Raw genomic sequence first — 20,169 nt, forward strand, 5'->3', positions numbered from 1 at the left:
TGCGTAAATGATGAACCTCGTGCATTCTTTTTTTTAAAATTAATTTATTTATTCATTTACTTTTGGCTGCTTTGCGTCTTCATTGCTGCGCGCTGGCTTTCTATAGTTGCAGCGAGCCGGGGGCTACTCGTTGCTCTGCAGCATGTGGGATCTTCCCGGACCAGGGCTCGAACCCGTGTCCCCTGCATTGGCAGGCAGATTCTTAACCACCGCGCCACCAGGGAAGCCCCGGAAGCCCCCTCAGGGAAGCCCCCTCAGGGAAGCCCCCTCAGGGAAGCCCCCTCAGGGAAGCCCCCTCGTGCATTCTTTTAAAAACAATCTCTCTTTTCTCACGTTTCTAGGTTTATGCTTATCTTTCCATTTATTAATCTCTGTCCCCACACCAGGCAGGGAAGCCCTGAATAAGAAGGTACATCTATCACGCCCAGCCGGGTGTTGGCCCTGCCGCGGAGCCCGCCAGCAATCTGCCCGAAGAACCTGGGTCGCGGCGCGGCGGGACCGGCCAATCAGAAGAAGTTTGGCCCTCTGCAGTTTCCGTCCGCTCACTAGGAGGCGCTGCGGCCGCCGCGGCGGCTCCCGGGGCTATCGCGGGCCGGGGCGGTTGGACTGGCGGCTGACGCTCGTGGCCATGGAGTGGGGTTCGGAGTCGGGAGCTGTGAGGCGGTACCGCATCGGAGGGGAGCGCCGGGACGGCCCGGCGGCCGCGCCGCAACTGGAGAGGGAGGCCCTGGCGCAGGAGCCCCCGGCGGATGCGTGCGGCGGCGGCACGAGGATGCGGAAGCGGAGCGGGGAGGGGAGCGGCGGCGCGAGCCGGGGCGCGGGGACCGGACTGTCTGAGGCGCGCGCTGCGCTGGGGCTGGCGCTTTACCTGCTCGCGCTGCGGGCGCTCGTGCAGCTCTCGCTGCAGCAGCTCGTGGTGCGTCGGGCTGCTGTTGGGCACCGCGGAGAGTTCGACGCACGCCAAGCCAGGTACCGCCGCCTCCGCCGGGCCCGGGCGTCCCTTTTCGGTGCGGGATCCCGCACCTGTGTGCACCTGACCCCGCGGGGCCTCCTGGGCTCGCCGCCCCCGCCCGGCTGCACGTGGGGTGGGGTGGCCTGGCGCGTCCCCCTTCTGGAGCCCCAATTTGCGGGACGCGGGGGTCGCGCGGCCCCCTTTTAAGCTCGTGGTACAGGTGCGGGTGGCCAGGGTGATTGCGCCGGCTTTTCCATCCCTTTTTTGCCTCACCTGCAGATGGTTTGGTTATTAGTAATCGCTCATCTTTCGGAGCAACTTACGCTTTTTACTAGCTCTCCTACTTTGCAAGTGAGATGGAAGGCTGTGAGGTTTGTGGACCCAGTTCGGTTTTCTGGGAAGGGTCCGAAGGGGCTAATGCAGTGGTCTAAATCTTTGAGGGTCACAGGTCTCAAACCTGAGAGCTATGGAGGCTCTCCCTGGAAGACGGCACATTCAAAATATTACTATTTCAGAACTTCTCAGTTTCCTGGAGTTTGTCCTTGGGTCCTTGGTGTGTAAGGTTTGGCTTTTTCTTTTAAAAAAAAACCACAAGAGACCTTTAAGTATACTAGGAAACGTGAATTAAGTCAAAGGTATTGTGACCTAAGTGTGTAGAAGCTCATAAAATCATAAGCTAGCAGACTTTTCAACAGCCTTGGTGTTTTAGAAAACTTTTTCTTTTAAGTACAAAGTGCTGGAAGCTTATTTTCTTAAAGGCTTTCTGAAACATGCCTCCCCACCCCCTGTTTTCCTCACTTGGAATGCAGTGAAAAGACAAAAAAATTTTTTGTTTGTGTTAGGGGTAGAGTTGGTTTTGGCCTGAATTGAAGTTACTTGGCCTTGTGTGCACAATGGGAGGGCTGAGTCCATTCTTCAAAAGTTTTTCTTTGCTTATTTAACCTCTTGACTTAATTGTCTTTGCTCTTGGTTTCTGCTACTTAGAATCAGTAACCCAGCATCAGTAACCCTCCAGAGTGTGACACAATGAAATTGTATTCTGTTCTGTCTAGCCATCAGCAGTTATACGTTTTGAATAAAATCCTTTCTCTTTGTATTGATTCGATATGGGAGTTGGGAGAAGTTGGGAGTGGAGTGAGTGTAGAAAACTGAAAGGATGAACTCATGGAAGGTCAAATAAAATGATGGAACTTTGCAAGTGATTTTCACATGTTACCTGAAATACTAAAGGCCGCCTCTTTTATGTGAGAAGTCAGAGAACTTGTTCTTTGGAAAGGGGAAGTGTGGAGGAAAAGTTGCTCTGTGCGAAGTGTTAGTCTTAAGCCTAGGACGCCTTGTCATCATGATTCTTCTGGTTGCTTCCAGGGATTATCTTGAACACATAACATCCATTGGCCCCAGGACTACAGGAAGTCCAGAAAATGAAATTCTGACAGTGCGTTACCTTTTGGAACAGATTAAACTGATTGAAGTTCAGAGCAACAGCCTTCACAGAATTTCAGTAGATGTACAACGGCCCACAGGCTCCTTTAGCATTGACTTTTTGGGAGGGTTTACAAGCTACTATGACAACATCACCAACGTTGTGGTAAAGCTGGAACCCAGAGATGGAGCCCAGCATGCTGTCCTGGCCAACTGTCATTTTGACTCAGTGGCAAACTCACCAGGTTTGTGCCTGTTTTTTAGTCATTTTGAAATCCTCACAACAAGAAAGCTTAACTCCAAGCTGGTTGAGCAACTGTGGGCACTATTTTCTTAGACAAATCTTCTTTTCATTGTGATGGAAGATAGGATAATTAGAATAATTATCATTTAGTTTAAGGTCTACCTTTCAGTATTTACTTAATTTTTAAACATTAGTGCCAGCAGCCCAGCGACAGGGCATCGAGTATTTCTGGTAGACTGAAATAGCCTTATCAGTGTTACCAGTGTGTGTTCTTCAGTCATGGAGTTAGGTCCTGCCACTTCAAGTGTTTACTCAGCTAGGTGTCGTGCTAGGCTTTGGGGTTGTGGGATAAAGGAACAGTAGTGGCTTTCAAGGGACACATGGTTTGGAGGCTCACTCTCCTAGCAGTTTCTGTCGACCTATAATGTGAGAATGTTGGTCCATTGGGGATGCCATACTGGTAGAGTACCTCATTAATCCATAAATCTTGCCCTGAAAATACTTTGGCAGAATAGAGTACTTGATGTTTAGGACCGCGCCTGACCAGTGAATATTTGTTGAATTCAATATCTCCTAAATTGAACTTCAATTTTTTAGAGTAAGATTCCTCAGAAAAAGGTTTTCAGTAGCTAGAAATTGTAAATAGGGAAGAATAGAAAATAATAGCAATTTGCAATGAGATGGCATCTGGTTCAATCCCCTCGTTTGACACAGGAATATGCTTAGCTGATCACCACTGATCTGAGACAGGGCCAGGACCTGGGTTTCCTGGCTAGTCAGTTCTTTTAGCTATATTTGAAAGGAAGGAGAGTATTAGGAAGTAGTTAATGTTCCTTTTGGCAAACTACTTCTTTCCTCAGTTTCTAATCTGAAAAATGGCGATATAACAGTACTTTCCTAATGGCATTGCTTAGAGGATTAAATGCAGATTAAATACGAGTAAAATAGTAGAATAGCAACTGGCATGAAAAATCCTTTTTTTGCAATTAGTAGTTATTTCATATTAAGTACTTGTGGATTGCTTAAACTTAAACCAGCCCCAATATGAACATCTAGAGTTATACAAACTACAAATTAAAATTTATGTGCTTGATAAAATTATTCATACTAGGATGTCTTTAATTAGGAATCTTGCCAATTGTATTTAGAATGTAACATGCTTTTTCAAAAATTAGTATATACTCATCTGTTTTATAAAGTCAGAAATACCTTTGTGTGTGCTGGGGAAATTAGTGGTCTTGTATGTCCATTTCAAAGCGGTAATAAAATAAGCATCACCCTGTGCCCACTATTTTGATGCTTAAAATCTAGGAAGGGACAAATTAACATCATGGTTATTTAAGAGCATTATATAAGAAAGACATGTATACAAGTATCAGAAACAAACAGTACCAAATGTTAGAAATCACATATATGGAGTCCAGTAATGAAAGGATGGCATTTTGTGGGTTACTGGAGCTCTTTTTTTTTTTTTTTTTTTTTTTCCGGTACGCGGGCCTCTCACTGTTGTGGCCTCTCCTGTTGCGGAGCACAGGCTCTGGACGTGCAGGCTCAGCGGCCATGGCTCGCGGGCCCAGCCGCTCCGCGGCATGTGGGATCTTCCTGGACCAGGGCACGAACCCGTGTCCCCTGCATCGGCAGGTGGACTCTCAACCACTGCGCCACCAGGGAAGCCCCTGCAACCCATTTTTAACTAAAATTTTGTAAGGATACCTATGCCAACAATCTCAGGGAAATTTCTGTCATTAATAAATTGTTAAAAATAGTTTAAAAAATGTTCATAAAATAGACTGTCACCTAAATTACTTTAGTGGATGAACAAACTGAAACATGGTTATTTTTTAAGGGTACTTCTTAGCAAGGTATCTGGAACTTAGGAACTGATACCAATTAGGAGTAATGTTACCCACAGAAAAAGGCCTTAAATATCTTCTTGGGTTTGCTGCATGGTTCCAGGTTGTTACTCTGGGGCTGGCTTCAGTTTCAGGGTTAATTCTAAATGGAAAGGGATGTTGGTTAAGCATCCAGCCCTTATAGATACTGTCCTCTAACTTTCCTTCGCTTTCTTAAAGATATCTGACCCTTCTCTAGGTTTATTCTCAGACACCAGAACCATTAAAATAAAGGAAGATAAAAGGACAGTTTAACTTTTAATCAACGCTATAGAGATATATATCTTTAAATTTCCATTTCTCTTCCTTTGAATAAAGAAAAATTTTACTGCTTTTTATTTTAAAGTAAGTCACAGTCTCAAAGTTAAAAATCATTTGTTTCCTTTGGTTTTTGAAAGGTGGCACTTTTTACTGATAGCTACATTATACTTCCTGCTTGATAGTACTTAGGTAATTATTACTTTGTTTCACTTCGATTAAAATACAATCCAGTAATCACTACTGAGACAAGTATAGCTAATAAGTAGTTTCCTCTCAAGTAGGAATGGGGTCTGGAATTTAACAGCATCAAAACAAGCATTTTAGCTGGCTGCAGAGCCTTCCTTAAGTTTGCAAAGAGAAGGAAAAGCTAACACTGAATGCCTACCACATGCTAGGCACTGTGCATTACCTTGTAATCCTCACAACACAACTGTGAAATATAGATGTCATTAATCTGCTCTCTAGACCAGAAAATAGTAAAGGGGCAGAGCTAGAATTTACATCCAAGTCTTTTCTTACTCTAAAACCCACACTATTCTCTGTAGCACCCTGCCTCCCACTTGTAAACCCAGAAATGCTGTTGCCTGGGTTGTTACTGTGCCTATTTACTTTGATTATTCTTTGAACTTTTTATTATGGAAAATTTCAAATATATACAGAAAGAGAATTGTTTAATGAACCTGAGTGTACCAGTCACCCAGCTTCAACAGTTCAATCTTGCTTCTTCTCTACTGCCCTACCCCCCACCCCGACCTTGACTATTTTAAAGCAGATCTCAGCTATATCAGTTCCTCTGTAAGTATTTTGGGCTGTATTGTTGAAAGATAAGGACTCTTTTTTTTTTTTTTTGACATGCTCATAACACCATGAATTACCTCACTGAAAAACTTAACAATAATTCCTTAATATCATCAAATATCCAGTTAGTTCCTTAATGACCTCTTATGGTACTTAAAAAAAAAGTCTTGGCCCTAAAGTCATCTTTATAATCACCTTTAATTAATATATAAAGTTTCTGAATTAAGAGGTTAAGTGATTTGATGAGGTTCTCTGCTTTATCAGTGCTGGGACCAAAGATTACTACTCAGGTCATTAGCCTCCATTCCTGTATCTTATTAGGTTGGGTTTCTTCTTTGTACTTTTTCATCACATGATCCCCTTGGAGAAACTTCAAAAAATGCTACACTATCCATACTGACCCCTCTTATGATTTTAGCAGGAAAACTAGCGGGAAGGGAGTGGGTGGCAGTTGGAGATGACATAGGAAACCGTGAACACCAGAAGTGAGGATACTACAGAGGACGTGGAATAAGGATAAAGAATTTTAAAAATTGCTTTGGGTGATGAGAATGCCAGTTTTCAATATTGCCTAGGTCCCTTCTGGTTGATTATTCAACAGGTATTAATTGAGCAACTATTGCGGGGCCAGGCACAGTTCCAGATACTGAGAGTAAATCAGCAAGCAAACCAAAGATTCCCGTTCTCCTGGAGTTTACTGCTGGTGGGTGTAGTTATCACCAGATGATGACAGAGCTATGCTACTTGCAGCTATTGTGATGCTTCCTTGATGAGAAAACTCTGTTTCTTGCCATAATGGTTCATACTGTAAAGGTTTTAAAATCTGAGAAGCAAATCTGTTTTTCTGATTTAAAGGTGCCAGTGATGATGCAGTTAGCTGTTCAGTGATGCTGGAAGTCCTTCGTGTCTTGTCAACATCTTCAGAAGCCTTACATCATGCTGTCATATTTCTCTTTAATGGTGCTGAGGAAAATGTCTTGCAAGTGAGATTTTACTGTTTTAAAGACTAGGCTTGAGTAATAATGGTAATGAGAAGAATAATAATAACAATAGCTAACATTTATGCATTTTAATTATTCATTCGAGTAGTATCATAAAATGACATGCAAAAGAGATACTGTACTGGGCAGTACTTAAAAAAAATCTACAGCCACTTATGTATACATGTTTAATATTTGAAAACTCAGAACAGATCGTCTTGTCAGTGTTTTTTTCATAAAAGGGCTCTGTGAAGGCATAATTTTTCGCCTCAGGTTTTCTAGAGTTTCAGAGATGTTTTGAGGCAGGCACACGGCATGAATGCCCAACCGCAGGGATAGCCCCTTCCCTTCTATTGTTTTGCACTTTCTTTTGCACAGGCTCACACTTACTAAAGATGTTGTTTGGCTCCATTCATGGAAATCAGGCTGCCTTCTGTGAAGAGTGACTTTCTGCTGAGCAAACTGCACACGGCCATTAGGCAGAGAGAGACACACAGATAGATGTCTTTAGATCCTGCCTTTGAAAAAAATGATTGTTTTTTTTTTTTATTGTTCCCCTCATCAACATAGACGTTCTTAAAAAAAGCAAAATAAAGACTTTAATAGTATAAGATTGTTTAACTGATATCTGTTTTCTTTCCTTCTCATTCAGGCCAGTCATGGTTTTATTACCCAGCACCCGTGGGCCAGCTTGATTCGTGCATTTATTAACCTGGAGGCCGCGGGTGTAGGAGGGAAAGAACTTGTATTCCAAACAGGTGTGTGAGGCTGTACGTTGTATATTTTAATGCTATTTTTGTTTTTATAAAAGTGGAAGTTTTTTGAATGTAAATAATCTAATGAAATGAACATTCTTTTAAAATCATGAGACAGTTTTAGCTTGTCTTTTTGAAGTTTTTAACAAAATAATATTAATGTTAATGTCATAAAAATCCAGTAATATGAATCAGAGTTCAAAGCTCAGATTTGTTTACTTAGGGCATACTAAAATCTGATGTTGGTCGTTTCATGCCATTTTCCTGCTCTATTAGAAATATGGGTAATGTATTTTAGCCAGAGATGTAGCATTTGCTAGAAGCTTAATAATGAGGAGTATTTTGAGGTATTAGGTGGGCTAGGGGAAGTGAGGAAGGTGATATGGGAACTTGTTTTTTATTTTTTAGCACCCTTCACAGACATGATATTGTTTAAGTTATAGAGATATGCCAAGTGCTAAGTATGTCTTCATAACCTAAACAGTACCACATTTTAATATTCTCCATCCAACTTACTTTAGACTTTTACCACTCAAAATGAATGTATATTTTAACTTCAGCCAAACCTATGAGCATCTCAAGGTTATGAGGTCAGAAGCAAGGTTCTCCCTTCTTTTCACCTCAAACCTTTCTGTTTACTCTTCATCTGAATAATGAGAAGAAGCTTGTACCTAATATCTATAGGGGTCAGTGGATGCAACACTATTATCCATTTTCCTCTAATTCTTGGATGTCCGTCAGGATAAGAGGAACACTTGATATAACAACCACCAGATCAAAAAGCAGCAAGAGAACATTCTGTAAGCAAAGAGGACACTGTGTCTTTCTTTTCTCTGGTGAAAATACTAGGGCTGCACATGGGCAGGAGTGTGTCTTTGTATATTTTCCCTCCTGGAAGTGTACTATAATTTAAGTACCTTCACATCCATACTTTTTAATTTGTTATCACTGGACCCTGCCCCTGTACTTCTAGGACCCAAAGAAGAACCAGTCTGAAGGTATAGTGTGTGCCTTTCCTGAATTTTTCTGTGCATATTTATTAATGCATACATATTCTGTGTGTATATATTAATATATCTTTTGTACATATAATCCAGAGAGGTTAAAACACATTTACCTAACTCTTGGGTATACATTCAAAAGCAAAAAGACAGAGATATTAATTTGAATAGTTACGTGCACTGCAATGTTCCTAGCAGCATTATTTTCAATTGCCAAGATATGGAAGCAACCTAAGTGTCTATCAACAGGTGAATGGATAGTGTGTGTGTGTGTACAAAATGGAACACTACTCAGCCATGAAAAAGAATGAAATTTTGCCATTTGCAGCAATGTGAATGGACTTGGAGGGCATTATGCTAAGTGAAATCAGTCAGAGAAAGACAAATACTGTATGATATCACTTACATGTGGAATCTAAAAAATACAACAGACTAGTAAATATAACAAAAAAGAGGCAGACTCACAGATATAGAGCACAAACTAGTGGTTACCAGGGAGGAGGGGAGGGGCACTATAGGGGTAGGGGAGTAGGAGGTACAAACTATTGGGTGTAAGACAGGCTCAAGGATGTGTTGTGCAACATGGGGAATATAGCCAATATTTTGTAATAACTTTAAATGGAAAGTAACCTTTAAAAATTGTGTTTAAAAAAAAAATACTTACCTAGGGTTAGCAAGGGCTAGACCCAAGTCATTTCATTTATTTATTTACATTTATTGAGTACTCATTTATGCTAGGTCTAATTTACAGTCCGTGCTCTTTTTACTAAATGAGGACAGTTAGACATAAAAATTCTACAGTTTACATTTTAGATATAATTGCATTATTTGGAAGGATATAAACAAACTGTTAATAACAGTCACTACTGGATTGTGGGCATTGCTGTCAGAGCTGTGGTGGGTGTGACTAGAGTGGAGGATGGGGCAAAATGTGAAAAGCCAATTTGAACTCTCCACTGCTTCATAAACTTACAACCAGAATTGCCACTACAGCTTTACTGATACTCTTTATAGTTTTCTGTATTGTTTAAATTTTTTGCATTTCATATGATTACTTTAATAATAAAAACAGACTTGTTACTAGTTAGCAATATATATACAATTTAAATGTTTTACTCATTCTAAAATCCTCGTATTTCAAAATTAAGTTTTTTCTAGAGGGGCATCCTACAAATATTTGTAAAGAATGTTTCCCCCCTTTCTTTGAGTCTTTGTATGCTGTTTTCCCTCTAGGCTTTGGTAGCTTATTCTTGTGGCTAAACTGTATACCTGAAAGCTTTCTGGGCACTTTCTGACAGTCTAATACCTTTCCCAGTATTTCTCTCACTTCCAGATGCCCTTCCTACAAAACACTAGCTTTCTTGTGGGGATTGCTTTCAGAAAGCTAGTTAGTGTTGCTTCCATGTCTGAAGAGGGAGGATGAGGCCTCCTGGGTCTGGAGTCCTGGGGAGCTCTGCCAGACCACCCTGTCTTCAGCTTCTGCAACAGGCGCTTTTATCCTACACAGTAGCGCTTGTCCTGCCCTGGGAACGTTTCCGTTAAAACAGTTTGTCCTCTCTAGTGCTCCATTGTCACTTCAGAGAGACATTCGTTTGGGGAGTTTTTAGTGACTAGGATAATCATTTCTACCTAATTTTTTAAAAAATTTATTTTATTTATTTATTTTCGGCTGCATTGGGTCTTCGTTGCTGCGCGTGGGCTTTCTCTAGGTGCCGCGACTGGGGGCTACTCTTCATTGTGGTGCACGGGCTTCTCATCGCGGTGGCTTCTCTTGTTGCGGAGCGCGGGTTCTAGGCACGCGGGTTTCAGTAGTTGTGGCACACGGGCTCAGTAGTTGTGGCTCGCGGGCTCTAGAGCGCAGGCTCAGTAGCTGTGGCGCATGGGCTTAGTTGCTCCGCGGCATGTGGCATCTTCCTGGACTTGGGCTCGAACGCGTGTCCCCTGCATTGGCAGGTGGATTCTCAACCACTGCGCCACTAGGGAAGCCCCTTAGAGTATTTTTTGAGGTTCATCCATGTTGTAGCATGTATCGGTACTTCATTCTTTTTCTTTTCCTTTTTTTTTTTTTTTTTTTCCCACCACACGCCTTGCGGGATCTTAGTTCCCCCCAGGAATTGAACCCGAGCCCTTGGCAGTGGAAGCGCAGAGTTCTGATCACTGAACCGCCAGGGATTCCCAAGTACTTCATTCTTTTTTATGGCTAGATTATATTACATTGTATGGATATCCTGCATTTCATTGATCGATTCATCAGCTGATGGACATCTGGATTGTTTCCACTTTTAGCCTATTATGAATAATGCCACTATGAGCATTTGTGTGTAAGTCTTTGTGTGGACATATAGTTTAATTTCTTTTGGGTGGATTCCTAAGAATGGAATTCCCAGGTTATATGGTAAATTTATGTTTTAACTTTTTAAGAAACTGCTAAACCAAATAAGTTTTATTTTAGAAGAAACGTAAATTCAAATAACAGTAAGAATTTTTTTAATACTAGATTTTCAAAAAGTAAGTAGAATGATAATGCCCAGTTCTGATGAATACAGAGGAACAGGCATTTTCAAACACTGTTGGTGGAAGTATAGATTGGTGCAGTTTTGGGGCAGTTTGGCCATATGTATCACTTTAAAAAATGTACAGACCCTTCTGTCCAGCAGGTCCACTTGCAGGAATTTATCCTGTAGAAATAGTTGCACATAGACGCATAGGTCTAAGTACTGCATAATCTTCTCAGCTTTTTAAAATAAGAATGAAAAACTGAAACACCTTCCACATCCATGCATAAGGGACTGGTTATATTAGTGTTGAGTTAAACATCTTACTTGGCTTCCATAATAATATTCTCTGCTCTCAGTCTCCTTTTTTAGTTCCTCCTTTTTTTGTTTATTCTGGGCATTGATGCTACCAACTAAAGTTAGAAGAAAGCAGAGCAGAGGGAATGATGCTGTGCGTGAGTTGGTTCTGGACTTCCAGGGAACTTTGACTTTTCATTGTTGACATTGCGATCTGCCTCCCCTCAATATCACACATGCTCATGCCCTTTGCTTTAAGAAAGATGGGATGCATTCTTGAAGAAGAAATGGGTACACAAGATGATGGCAGGAGAAAGACTATAAGGTGAAAATATTTCTGTGTGTGCCTCCCACCTTGCTCTGTGAGATAATTAAGATAAGAGCTTTCTGGGGGAGGCAGGATAGGTGGTGATTAAGAGCACAGCCTCTGTGTTCTGCTGACCCAAGTTCCAATCTCAGCTGTAGCATTGCAGCCTTGGAGCTCCATGCTTCAGCTCCTCATGAGTAAAACTGGGATAATATAGGATTAATAACCAGTGCATAGAATCCTCAAGTCTGTAATTTCTTGTTTAAGAGCTGCCTTTGCCCTGTTTATATCACAGAGAGTATCTTACTCAGTAGTTCATCTACCTTCCCCATCCCAGTCTCCCCAGTCTTCCCTTTTTCACCAACACTCGACCTGTCTGTGACCTGTAGGCCTCAGTGGACAATCAGTGAGAGGATGGAGTAGGGCTGGAGCACTACTGTGCAGCAGTGTGATCTGAAAGGGGTCAAAGGCCAGGTAGTGGCTATTCAAAACCCTGTCCTACTGATGGATCTTACATTTTTCTCAAATATTTTTTATGGTACAATGCATAAAGTGAACTTAAACTTGATGATATCCTTAGGTGTCTTTATTTCATCTTTTATTATAAACTAAGAAAAGTACACAGCTCTGAGAGTGCTCAGCTTAATGAATTTTTACAGACTAAGTCATGTAACTAGAACCCAGCTCAAGATTGAGAATATTGTGAGTACTCCAGAAGCCTGAAGCCTCCTCTGTGTCCCTTCTCGGTCTTCCTTCCCCAAGATTACCCCATTCTAACTTATGCCTTGATAGATTTAATCTTGCTTGTGTTTGAACTTTCTGTAAATTGACTCATATGCTTTTGTGTATGGCTTTTTTTCACTCAGTATTATGTCTGTAAGATTCCTCTATGTTGTGTTTAGTTCATTCTTTTTCATTGCTGAATAATATTCCATTGACAAGGATATCCATTCTACTAGTGATGTTAGGTTGCTTCTAGGCTTTGGCTCTTATGATTGGTTTTAGGAACATTCTTATGAGTGTCTTTAGCACACATGTTTGTGTATGCATGTTTCTGAGTGGAACTACTGAGTCATAGGTGTGTGTAGTTTCAGCTTTGGTAGATAACTTTTGGTAGATATATGCCGTACTTGGATGCAAAAATCCTAAATAAAATATTATTAACACTGGTCCTGAATCCAGCAATATATGTGTATTTATGTGTATGTGTATATGTGTACATATATGTATATGTACATACAAAAAAGATAATGCTTTCCAACCAAGTTGAGCTTATTTCAGGAATACAAGATTTTTTAAGTTTCAGGTGTACAACATAGTGACTCAATATTTGTATATATTGCAAAATGATCATCAGTAAGTCTAGTTAACACTCATCACCATAAAGTTGCAAATTTTTTTTCTTATGCTGAGAACTTTTAAGACCTGTTCTCTTAGCAACTTTCAAGTATACAAGACAGTATTATTAACTTAATCACCATGCTGTACATACACTACATCCCCATGACTTATTTATTTTATAACTGGAAGTTTGTACTTTTTGACCACCTTCACCCATTTCACCCATCTCCCAACCCCCCCATCTCTGGCAACCACCAACCTGTTCTCTGTATCTATGAAGTCCTCTTTTTTTTTTTTTTTGGTCAAGATTCCACATATAAGTGAGATTGTATGGTATTTTTCTTTCTCTTTCTGGCTTATTTCACTTAGGATAGGCTGAATAATATTCCATTGTGTGCGTGTGTGTATACACACACACACACATTTTCTTTATCCGTTCATCCATTGATGACACGGTTGCTTCCATGTCTTGGCTATTGTAAATAATGCTGCAGTGAACATGGGGGTGCAGATATCTTTCTGAGTTAGATTTTGTTTTTTTGGATGAATACCTACAAGTGGAATCATACAGTAGGTCTATTTTTAAATTTTTTGAGGAACATCCGTACTGTTTTTCATAGTGGCTGCACCAATTTACTTTCCCACCAAATTCACAAGGGTTGCCTTTTTTCCACATCCTCACCAACACTTACTTCTTGTCTTTTTGGTAATAGCCATTCTGACAGGTATGAGATGATATCTCACTGTGGTTTTGATTTGCATATCCCTGATGATTAGTGATGTTGAGCACCTTTCAGGGACCTCTTGGCCATCTGTTTGTCGTCTTTGGAAAAAATGTCTATTCAGGTCGTCTGTCCATGTTTCAATCAGATTGTTTGGGGGGTTTTTTGCTCTTGATTTGTATGAATTCTTTATATTTTAGATATTAACCCCTTATCAGAAATGTGATTTGAAAATATTTTCTCTCATTCAGTACACTGCCTTTTTTATTTTGTTGATGGTTTCCTTTGCTGCGCAGAGGCTTTTTAGTTTGAAGTAGTCCCATTTGTTTGTTTTTTGCTTTTGTTGCCTTTGCTTTTGGTGTCAAAACCAAAAAATCATCACCAGGACCAGTGTCAAGGAGCTTACTGCCTATGGTTTCTCCTTGGAATTATATGATTTCAATCTTTTAAAGTTTATTTATTTATTTATTCTGGCCACACGGCTTGCGGGATCTTAGTTCCCCAACCAGGGATCGAACCCGCCACCCCTGCATTGGAAGCTCGGAGTCTTAACTACTGGACCGCCAGGGAAGTCCCTGATTTCAGTCTTATATGTTCAAATCTTCAACCCATTTTGAGTTAATTTTTGTGTATGGTGTAAGATAGTGGTCCCTTTCCATTATTTTGCTTGTGGCGGTTCAGTTTTCCCAATATCATTTATTTGAAAAGACTGTCCCTCACCAATTGTGTATTCTTGGCTCTTTTGTTGTAAATTAATTGACCATATATATGTGAGCTTACTTCTGAACTCTATTCTGTTCCATTGATCTATGTTTCTGTTTTTATGCCAGTATTATACTGTTTTCATTACTAGCGCTTTGTAATATAGTTTGCGGTCAGGAAGTGTGATGTCTCTAGCTTTGTTCTTCTTGCTTAAAGTCGCTTTGGCTATTTGGGGTCTTTTGTGGTTTCATACAAATTTTAGGATTGTTTGTTCTATTTCTGTGAAAAATGCCATTGGAATTTTGGTAGGGATTGCATTGAATCTCTAGATGCTTTGTCTGGCACGGACATTTTAACAATATTAATTTTTCCAGACTGTGAGCACACAGTTTCTTCCATTTATTTGTGTCATCTTCAATTTCTTTCATCAGTGTCTTAAAGTTTTCAGTGTACATTTCTTTCACCTCCTTGGTTAAATTTATTCCTTGGTATTTTATGCTTTTTGATGCAATTGGATATGGGATTATTTTCTTAATTTCTCTTTCTGATAGTTCATTATTAGTGTATAGAAATGCAAATGATTTTGTGGAATGATTTTACATCCTGCAGTTTTACTAATGGTAAATGAAGACGGCTTAATATTTGAGTCACTCCATGTAGTTCACCAGATTATCAGAGTAAGGGAGAAAAACCATCTCAATTGATAATCTCAGCGTAATCATCTCAGTAGATAAAGAGCAAGGATATGTTCCTTCAATAACAGTACATGTATCACACTCAAAAAGTGTGACATTAATATAAAACTGTTAGGGCTTCCCTGGTGGCGCAGTGGTTGAGAGTCCGCCTGCCGATGCAGGGGACACAGGTTCGTGCCCTGGTCCGGGAAGATCCCACATGCCGTGCAGTGGCTGGGCCCGTGAGCCATGGCCGCTGGGCCTGCGTGTCCGGAGCCTGTGCTCCGCAATGGGAGAGGCCACAACAGTGAGAGGCCCGCGTACCGCAAAAAAAACCCACTAAAAAACCAATAAAACAAACTGTTAGTGAATAAACAGTACATATTCAGATTTCTATTGTTCTGATAACATCCTTTGTTTTGCTTTTTTTAGTCTGAGTTCCAATCCAGGATCAAATGTCAGATGTATTTTGATACATCACAGTCATTATATAACACGCACATAAAAAATATCAGTGTGAACTTAATTATTATAAAGTGAATACCCTTCTAACCCCGACGTGTGAAAGAGGATAGACTCTTGCTACACCCTCCCAGAAGTTTTCCACCTGCCCCTTCTCAAATACAACTCCCTCCCTCTCATCTAAGGTTAGCCATTATTCTAATTTTTATGATCATTACTTTCTTTCCTTTATAGTTTAGCTTTACCTGTTTTTCAATGTGGTTTTAATATTTTAATCATAAAACTTTATTAATATCTAATTGTAATAGTAATAATATTTTAATATTTCAACATGATATGGTTTGATAATCTGCTTCTGCACCATCATTTTTCTTTTTCCTTTTACATTTGTGTTCTTCTCAGTGCATCACATCAGAAGCATGTAATGTCTGTCTAATTACTGATGGTGTTAACCTTCTATCACTTGATTATATTTGCCAGGTTTTTGTACTTTGTAAAGTTACACCTTTGTAATAAATAGTTTGAGGCTGCGTAGATATCCTGTTTCTTGTGAAACTTTGATCCTAGTTTTAGCAATCATTGATGATTCTTGCCCCAAAGCATTTTTACTATAATGTTAGCCAGATGCTGTTTTCTGGGTCCGTCATTCCGTCTGTAGTTAATAGTTGGAGTTCGCTAGAAGGAAGGCTTTCTCTTCTCTCTTGTGTGTATTTATTTCAGTGTTTCATGTATGTTTTATTTTATGGATTTTATATCCTGTTATAATTGTTTTGATGCATGAATTGTTCCAGTTTAGGCCAGTGGCAGCCCCTTCAGCTGGTGCCTGTCCCTTTGACATGTCTCTGACATGTTTGTTTGAGCACCTTCTTACTTTCTGGTGCAAGATGATCCCACTTATCAGTATTTTCCTAGGCTCAGATCTGGAATTGGGCATATCTCTAGGGAGAACTGGTTCTTTTAGTGGATAATTGTATTCAAAAGCAAAGATCTTGGTGCTGAGTAGGTTTTTTTTTTATATTTTTCCTATTTGGGGTTTGTAGGGCTTTTTGAATTCATAGCTTGGTATTTAAGTTTTGGGAAATTATTGGCCTTTACCTCTTTAAACATTGCTTCTACTCCATTCTTTCTCCTCTTCCTCTGAGATTCCAGTTACTCATGTTAGACCTTTTCACTGTATCCCATATGTATTATAAGCATTTCTATGTTTTCCATCCCTGTTTCCTTCTGTGCTTTAATTCTCTGGATCTATAATTTTTTCTTCTGTTGTGTTTAACTTTGTATTAAACTATATATGTATTAAAATTCTTAACATCAATTATTACGCTTTTCGGTTCTAGGGTTTCCATTTGACTATGTCTCTCACTCTCTCTTTGTTAATAGGTTGTACTTGTCTAGTGAAATTCTTGCTATCATCTGTGTTTTTGAATAATTAATAGTATTTATTTTAAAATCCATGCCTGGTAACTCCGGTCTCTGGGTCACTTGGGTGTCTGGTTCTGTAGTGTTTCTCCACCCCTTCCCTCCCCCACCGTTTATAGTTATTTTTTTCTGTTATTATAACAGAAAACAATAATTTTATAATATAAAATAACCGTTTATGGTTATTTTTTTCTGTAGGTTATTTTTTTCTGTAGGAAAGCAGATTGATTATCTGTTTATAAAGTTATAAAAATGTTAATATTCTTAGATTTCCTGAAATACAGTTACTTGATCTGTCTACAGCAGACAACTTTTTGGTAAATTTAGTTGTAATATACAGCCCTTGAATCTCAGTGGATTACAATAGCAAAGGCTTATTTGTTGCTTGCATTACATTCTGGTTCCTGAGTAACTGCAGCTACATCCCATGGTTATTATGTTCCATGTGTCTTATTCATTCTGAGACCTAGGCTGAAGGAGAAGCCCTCATCAGGGATGTTTTAATCTCAGGGCCAAAGTTAATGGGAGAGATGGACCATGTGATGGCTCTTCAGAGTCTTCTCTGTTGAAGTTCATTTCTCTCCCATTCACAATCAATTGACAGAAGCAATTTATGTATGTGCTACTTCCCCAGGGAGGCATTATAAGTTATATGGGAGGGAGGAGTGAATAATTAGAACAGTAATACAATTTATCTTGCTATCCTAAAGAAAAAACTCCCACATTTGAAAAAAGCTGTATGTACATGAAGATGTTAATGCAGAATTATTAATAAAGACAAAAATTTATAGTAGTAAGGAACTTTATGATATATTCCGTGATTATGCAGTTCTTAAAATGATCGTTGTAATATCTAGCAACTTAGGAAAGTGCATTTAGTACACTGTTAAGTGAAAGAGCAATGTAGAGAGTATATATACCCTATCAGTACAGCTATGTACACACAGTCATACATTTGTAAGAAAATTGAGGATAGAAAAATGATGATAGTTATCTTAGTGGTTTTTCATTTTTAAACTTAAAGTTTTTATAGTGCTGTTATTTATTATCATTATTTTTTTTTTTGCGGTACGCGGGCCTCTCACTGTTGTGGCCTCTCCCGTTGCGGAGCACGGGCTCTGGACGCGCAGGCTCAGCGGCCATGGCTCACGGGCCCAGCCGCTCTGCGGAATGTGGGATCTTCCCAGACCATGGCATGAACCCGTGTCCCCTGCATCGGCAGGCGGACTCTCAACCACTGCGCCACCAGGGAAGCCCTAGTGCTGATGTTTTATAATTAAAAGCAATTTTGTTTTCTTAAAGGTTATTTTTCATTCTAAAAAGTCATACACATTTATCAAAGAAATGTTGGAAAATGCAGAAAATAGGATTAAAAAAAAACAAACTCTTGACCTATCTCCCCAAATCACCACAGTAACTATTTTAGGTGTGTTTAAAAAATTACTATATTAAAAATATTTACCAGATTAACCTTGTATTGTGTTGTCATGTTTCATTTCAGGTCCTGAAAATCCTTGGTTGGTCCAAGCTTATGTTTCAGCAGCTAAACACCCTTTTGCTTCCGTGGTGGCTCAGGAGGTTTTCCAGAGTGGAATCATTCCTTCAGATACTGACTTTCGTATCTACAGGGATTTTGGGAACATTCCAGGTATTCTGTCAGTCGTTATGGGCTTTTTTGTGACAATGATTAATCAAAAACAAGTTTTACATTTTGGAAGTTTGTGAGTGAGCAGCATTTTCTGAGAGCAAATTCTCTATGTGAAAACTGCATATTTTGACTTACTGAAAGAGACACCCTGATAGTTTCTTTTTCTTTTAAACTCCAGTCTAAGTTAAATGCTTCCCTTTTCTAGAACATGTCATCTTGGCCCACAGTGTGACAGAACAGGGGAGAACTGGTTAGCACTTCATTCCCAAAAGATAGTAATAGATCCTTCAGGGGTCTTTTTCATTGTTATCTTGCTGTGCCAACTGCCCTGGGGGCTTGTACAGCTTATTTGAAGTTAAAATTTGGCTCTGACCTGGCAAGGATGTCAATGGCAAAGTTTTGATGACCTCCCGTGCTCAATATTCCTACCCCTTGCTGTGTGAATTGTAATGCCCCAGTCATTATGTATTGAATTATGTACCATAACTATTGGTTCTGTGAGAATTTGGAAGAAAATTTACATCATGCATTCATGAATGTGACAAAGCAATCATGTCACTGCTTTGATGTTTTGTCTTTCAGGAATTTAATACATTAAACAAATAGGCCTAAAGTAAGGTTGGTCTTTAAAATGACTTTTTCTTTTTTCTGTATGTCTTAGGAATAGACTTAGCTTTTATTGAAAATGGATACATTTATCACACCAAGTATGACACAGCGGACAGAATTCTAACAGATTCCATTCAGCGAGCAGGTTGGTATTCTAATTTAGACTTTTTTTTTTTTGTGGTACGCGGGCCTCTCACTGTTGTGGTGTCTCCTGGTGCAGAGCACAGGCTCCAGACACGCAGGCTCAGCGGCCATGGCTCACAGGCCCAGCCGCTCCGCGGCATATGGGATCTTCCCGGACCGGGGGACGAACCCGTGTCCCCTGCATCGGCAGGCGGACTCTCAACCACTGCGCCACCAGGGAAGCCCCTAATTTAGACTTTCGATATTAAGATGGAATACTATGGATGACCAGTAAACCTATAAATATTCTGTGTCCTGTGCATTAGGGAGGCAGTGTATGGTGTAAATGAGGTGGGGCTTTGGAGTTAGATGAGGCTTTGAATTTTAGCCTTGAAATCTAGTTTAGCAGTTAAGAACATAAGACTATTCATTATGAGGAATTTGAAAGGGTGTTGACCCAGGGTTATGGTCGGATTGCTGAGTGATGAGACTGTAGCCAAAATGGAAGCTATACATTGGAGGTGGTACAAGCACATGTTTGGGCAACTTGCCCAGGTCTGGAAAAGTTACATCGATCCAAGGTTGAGTGGTGAGGGCCAGTGAGTGGGTTATAGGACAGGTGTCAGGACAAGGGGTAAGGGAGTTAAAGTGTTTTCCAGAGAGATCCATAGTAGTCAGGGGAGGTGAGTCTGTTGCTGAGCCTTAAAAAGAGTTGGTGGGATTTGGCACAGTGGAAAAGAGAGGATGTCCCAAGTAAGAGCACAGCACGAGTAGGGTGTGTTTGTGTATGAGGGGCTGTTGGTGAGTAGATTGTCAGAGAATGGAGGTTGCATTTTCAGAAATAGAGGGAAATGAGGTATAAGTGTATACAGTAGATAAAATTGTAGAAAGCTTTAAAAATCAGCAAGAGGATGCTGTAGGAATAAGGAATCATTAAAGGCCTGAGTACATGAATGAATGATGGTTTAAAATGCTGTCAGTCTGGTGATGCAGTGTGGAGTGGATGGTGAAGACGGGGAGACAGCCAGGAGTCAGGGCTGTTCGAACAGTAATTTTCGTGTGGAA

General features: G+C 40.1%; 1 protein-coding gene across 2 annotated transcripts in view; it reads left to right on the forward strand.

Annotated features, from left to right (window-relative positions):
- The first annotated feature begins 553 nt into the window (after positions 1-553).
- Positions 554-20,169, forward strand: part of ERMP1 (endoplasmic reticulum metallopeptidase 1) — a 54,040-nt gene continuing 34,424 nt past the window's right edge. The window contains exons 1-6 of one of the 2 annotated variants that reach the window (XM_029204072.1): positions 554-969; positions 2,318-2,619; positions 6,425-6,552; positions 7,202-7,307; positions 18,226-18,372; positions 19,034-19,126. In XM_029204072.1, the coding sequence (XP_029059905.1) occupies positions 629-969; positions 2,318-2,619; positions 6,425-6,552; positions 7,202-7,307; positions 18,226-18,372; positions 19,034-19,126 (1,117 nt within the window). In that variant the 5' untranslated portion in view covers positions 554-628. The remainder of the gene's footprint in view (positions 970-2,317; positions 2,620-6,424; positions 6,553-7,201; positions 7,308-18,225; positions 18,373-19,033; positions 19,127-20,169) is intronic. The other variant, XM_029204073.1, reaches the window with a different exon arrangement.

The sequence above is a fragment of the Monodon monoceros genome, unplaced genomic scaffold (assembly GCF_005190385.1).
Source record: "Monodon monoceros isolate NGI ecotype Baffin Bay Population unplaced genomic scaffold, NGI_Narwhal_1 Super_Scaffold_5, whole genome shotgun sequence".
Taxonomy (NCBI): Eukaryota; Metazoa; Chordata; class Mammalia; order Artiodactyla; family Monodontidae; genus Monodon; species Monodon monoceros.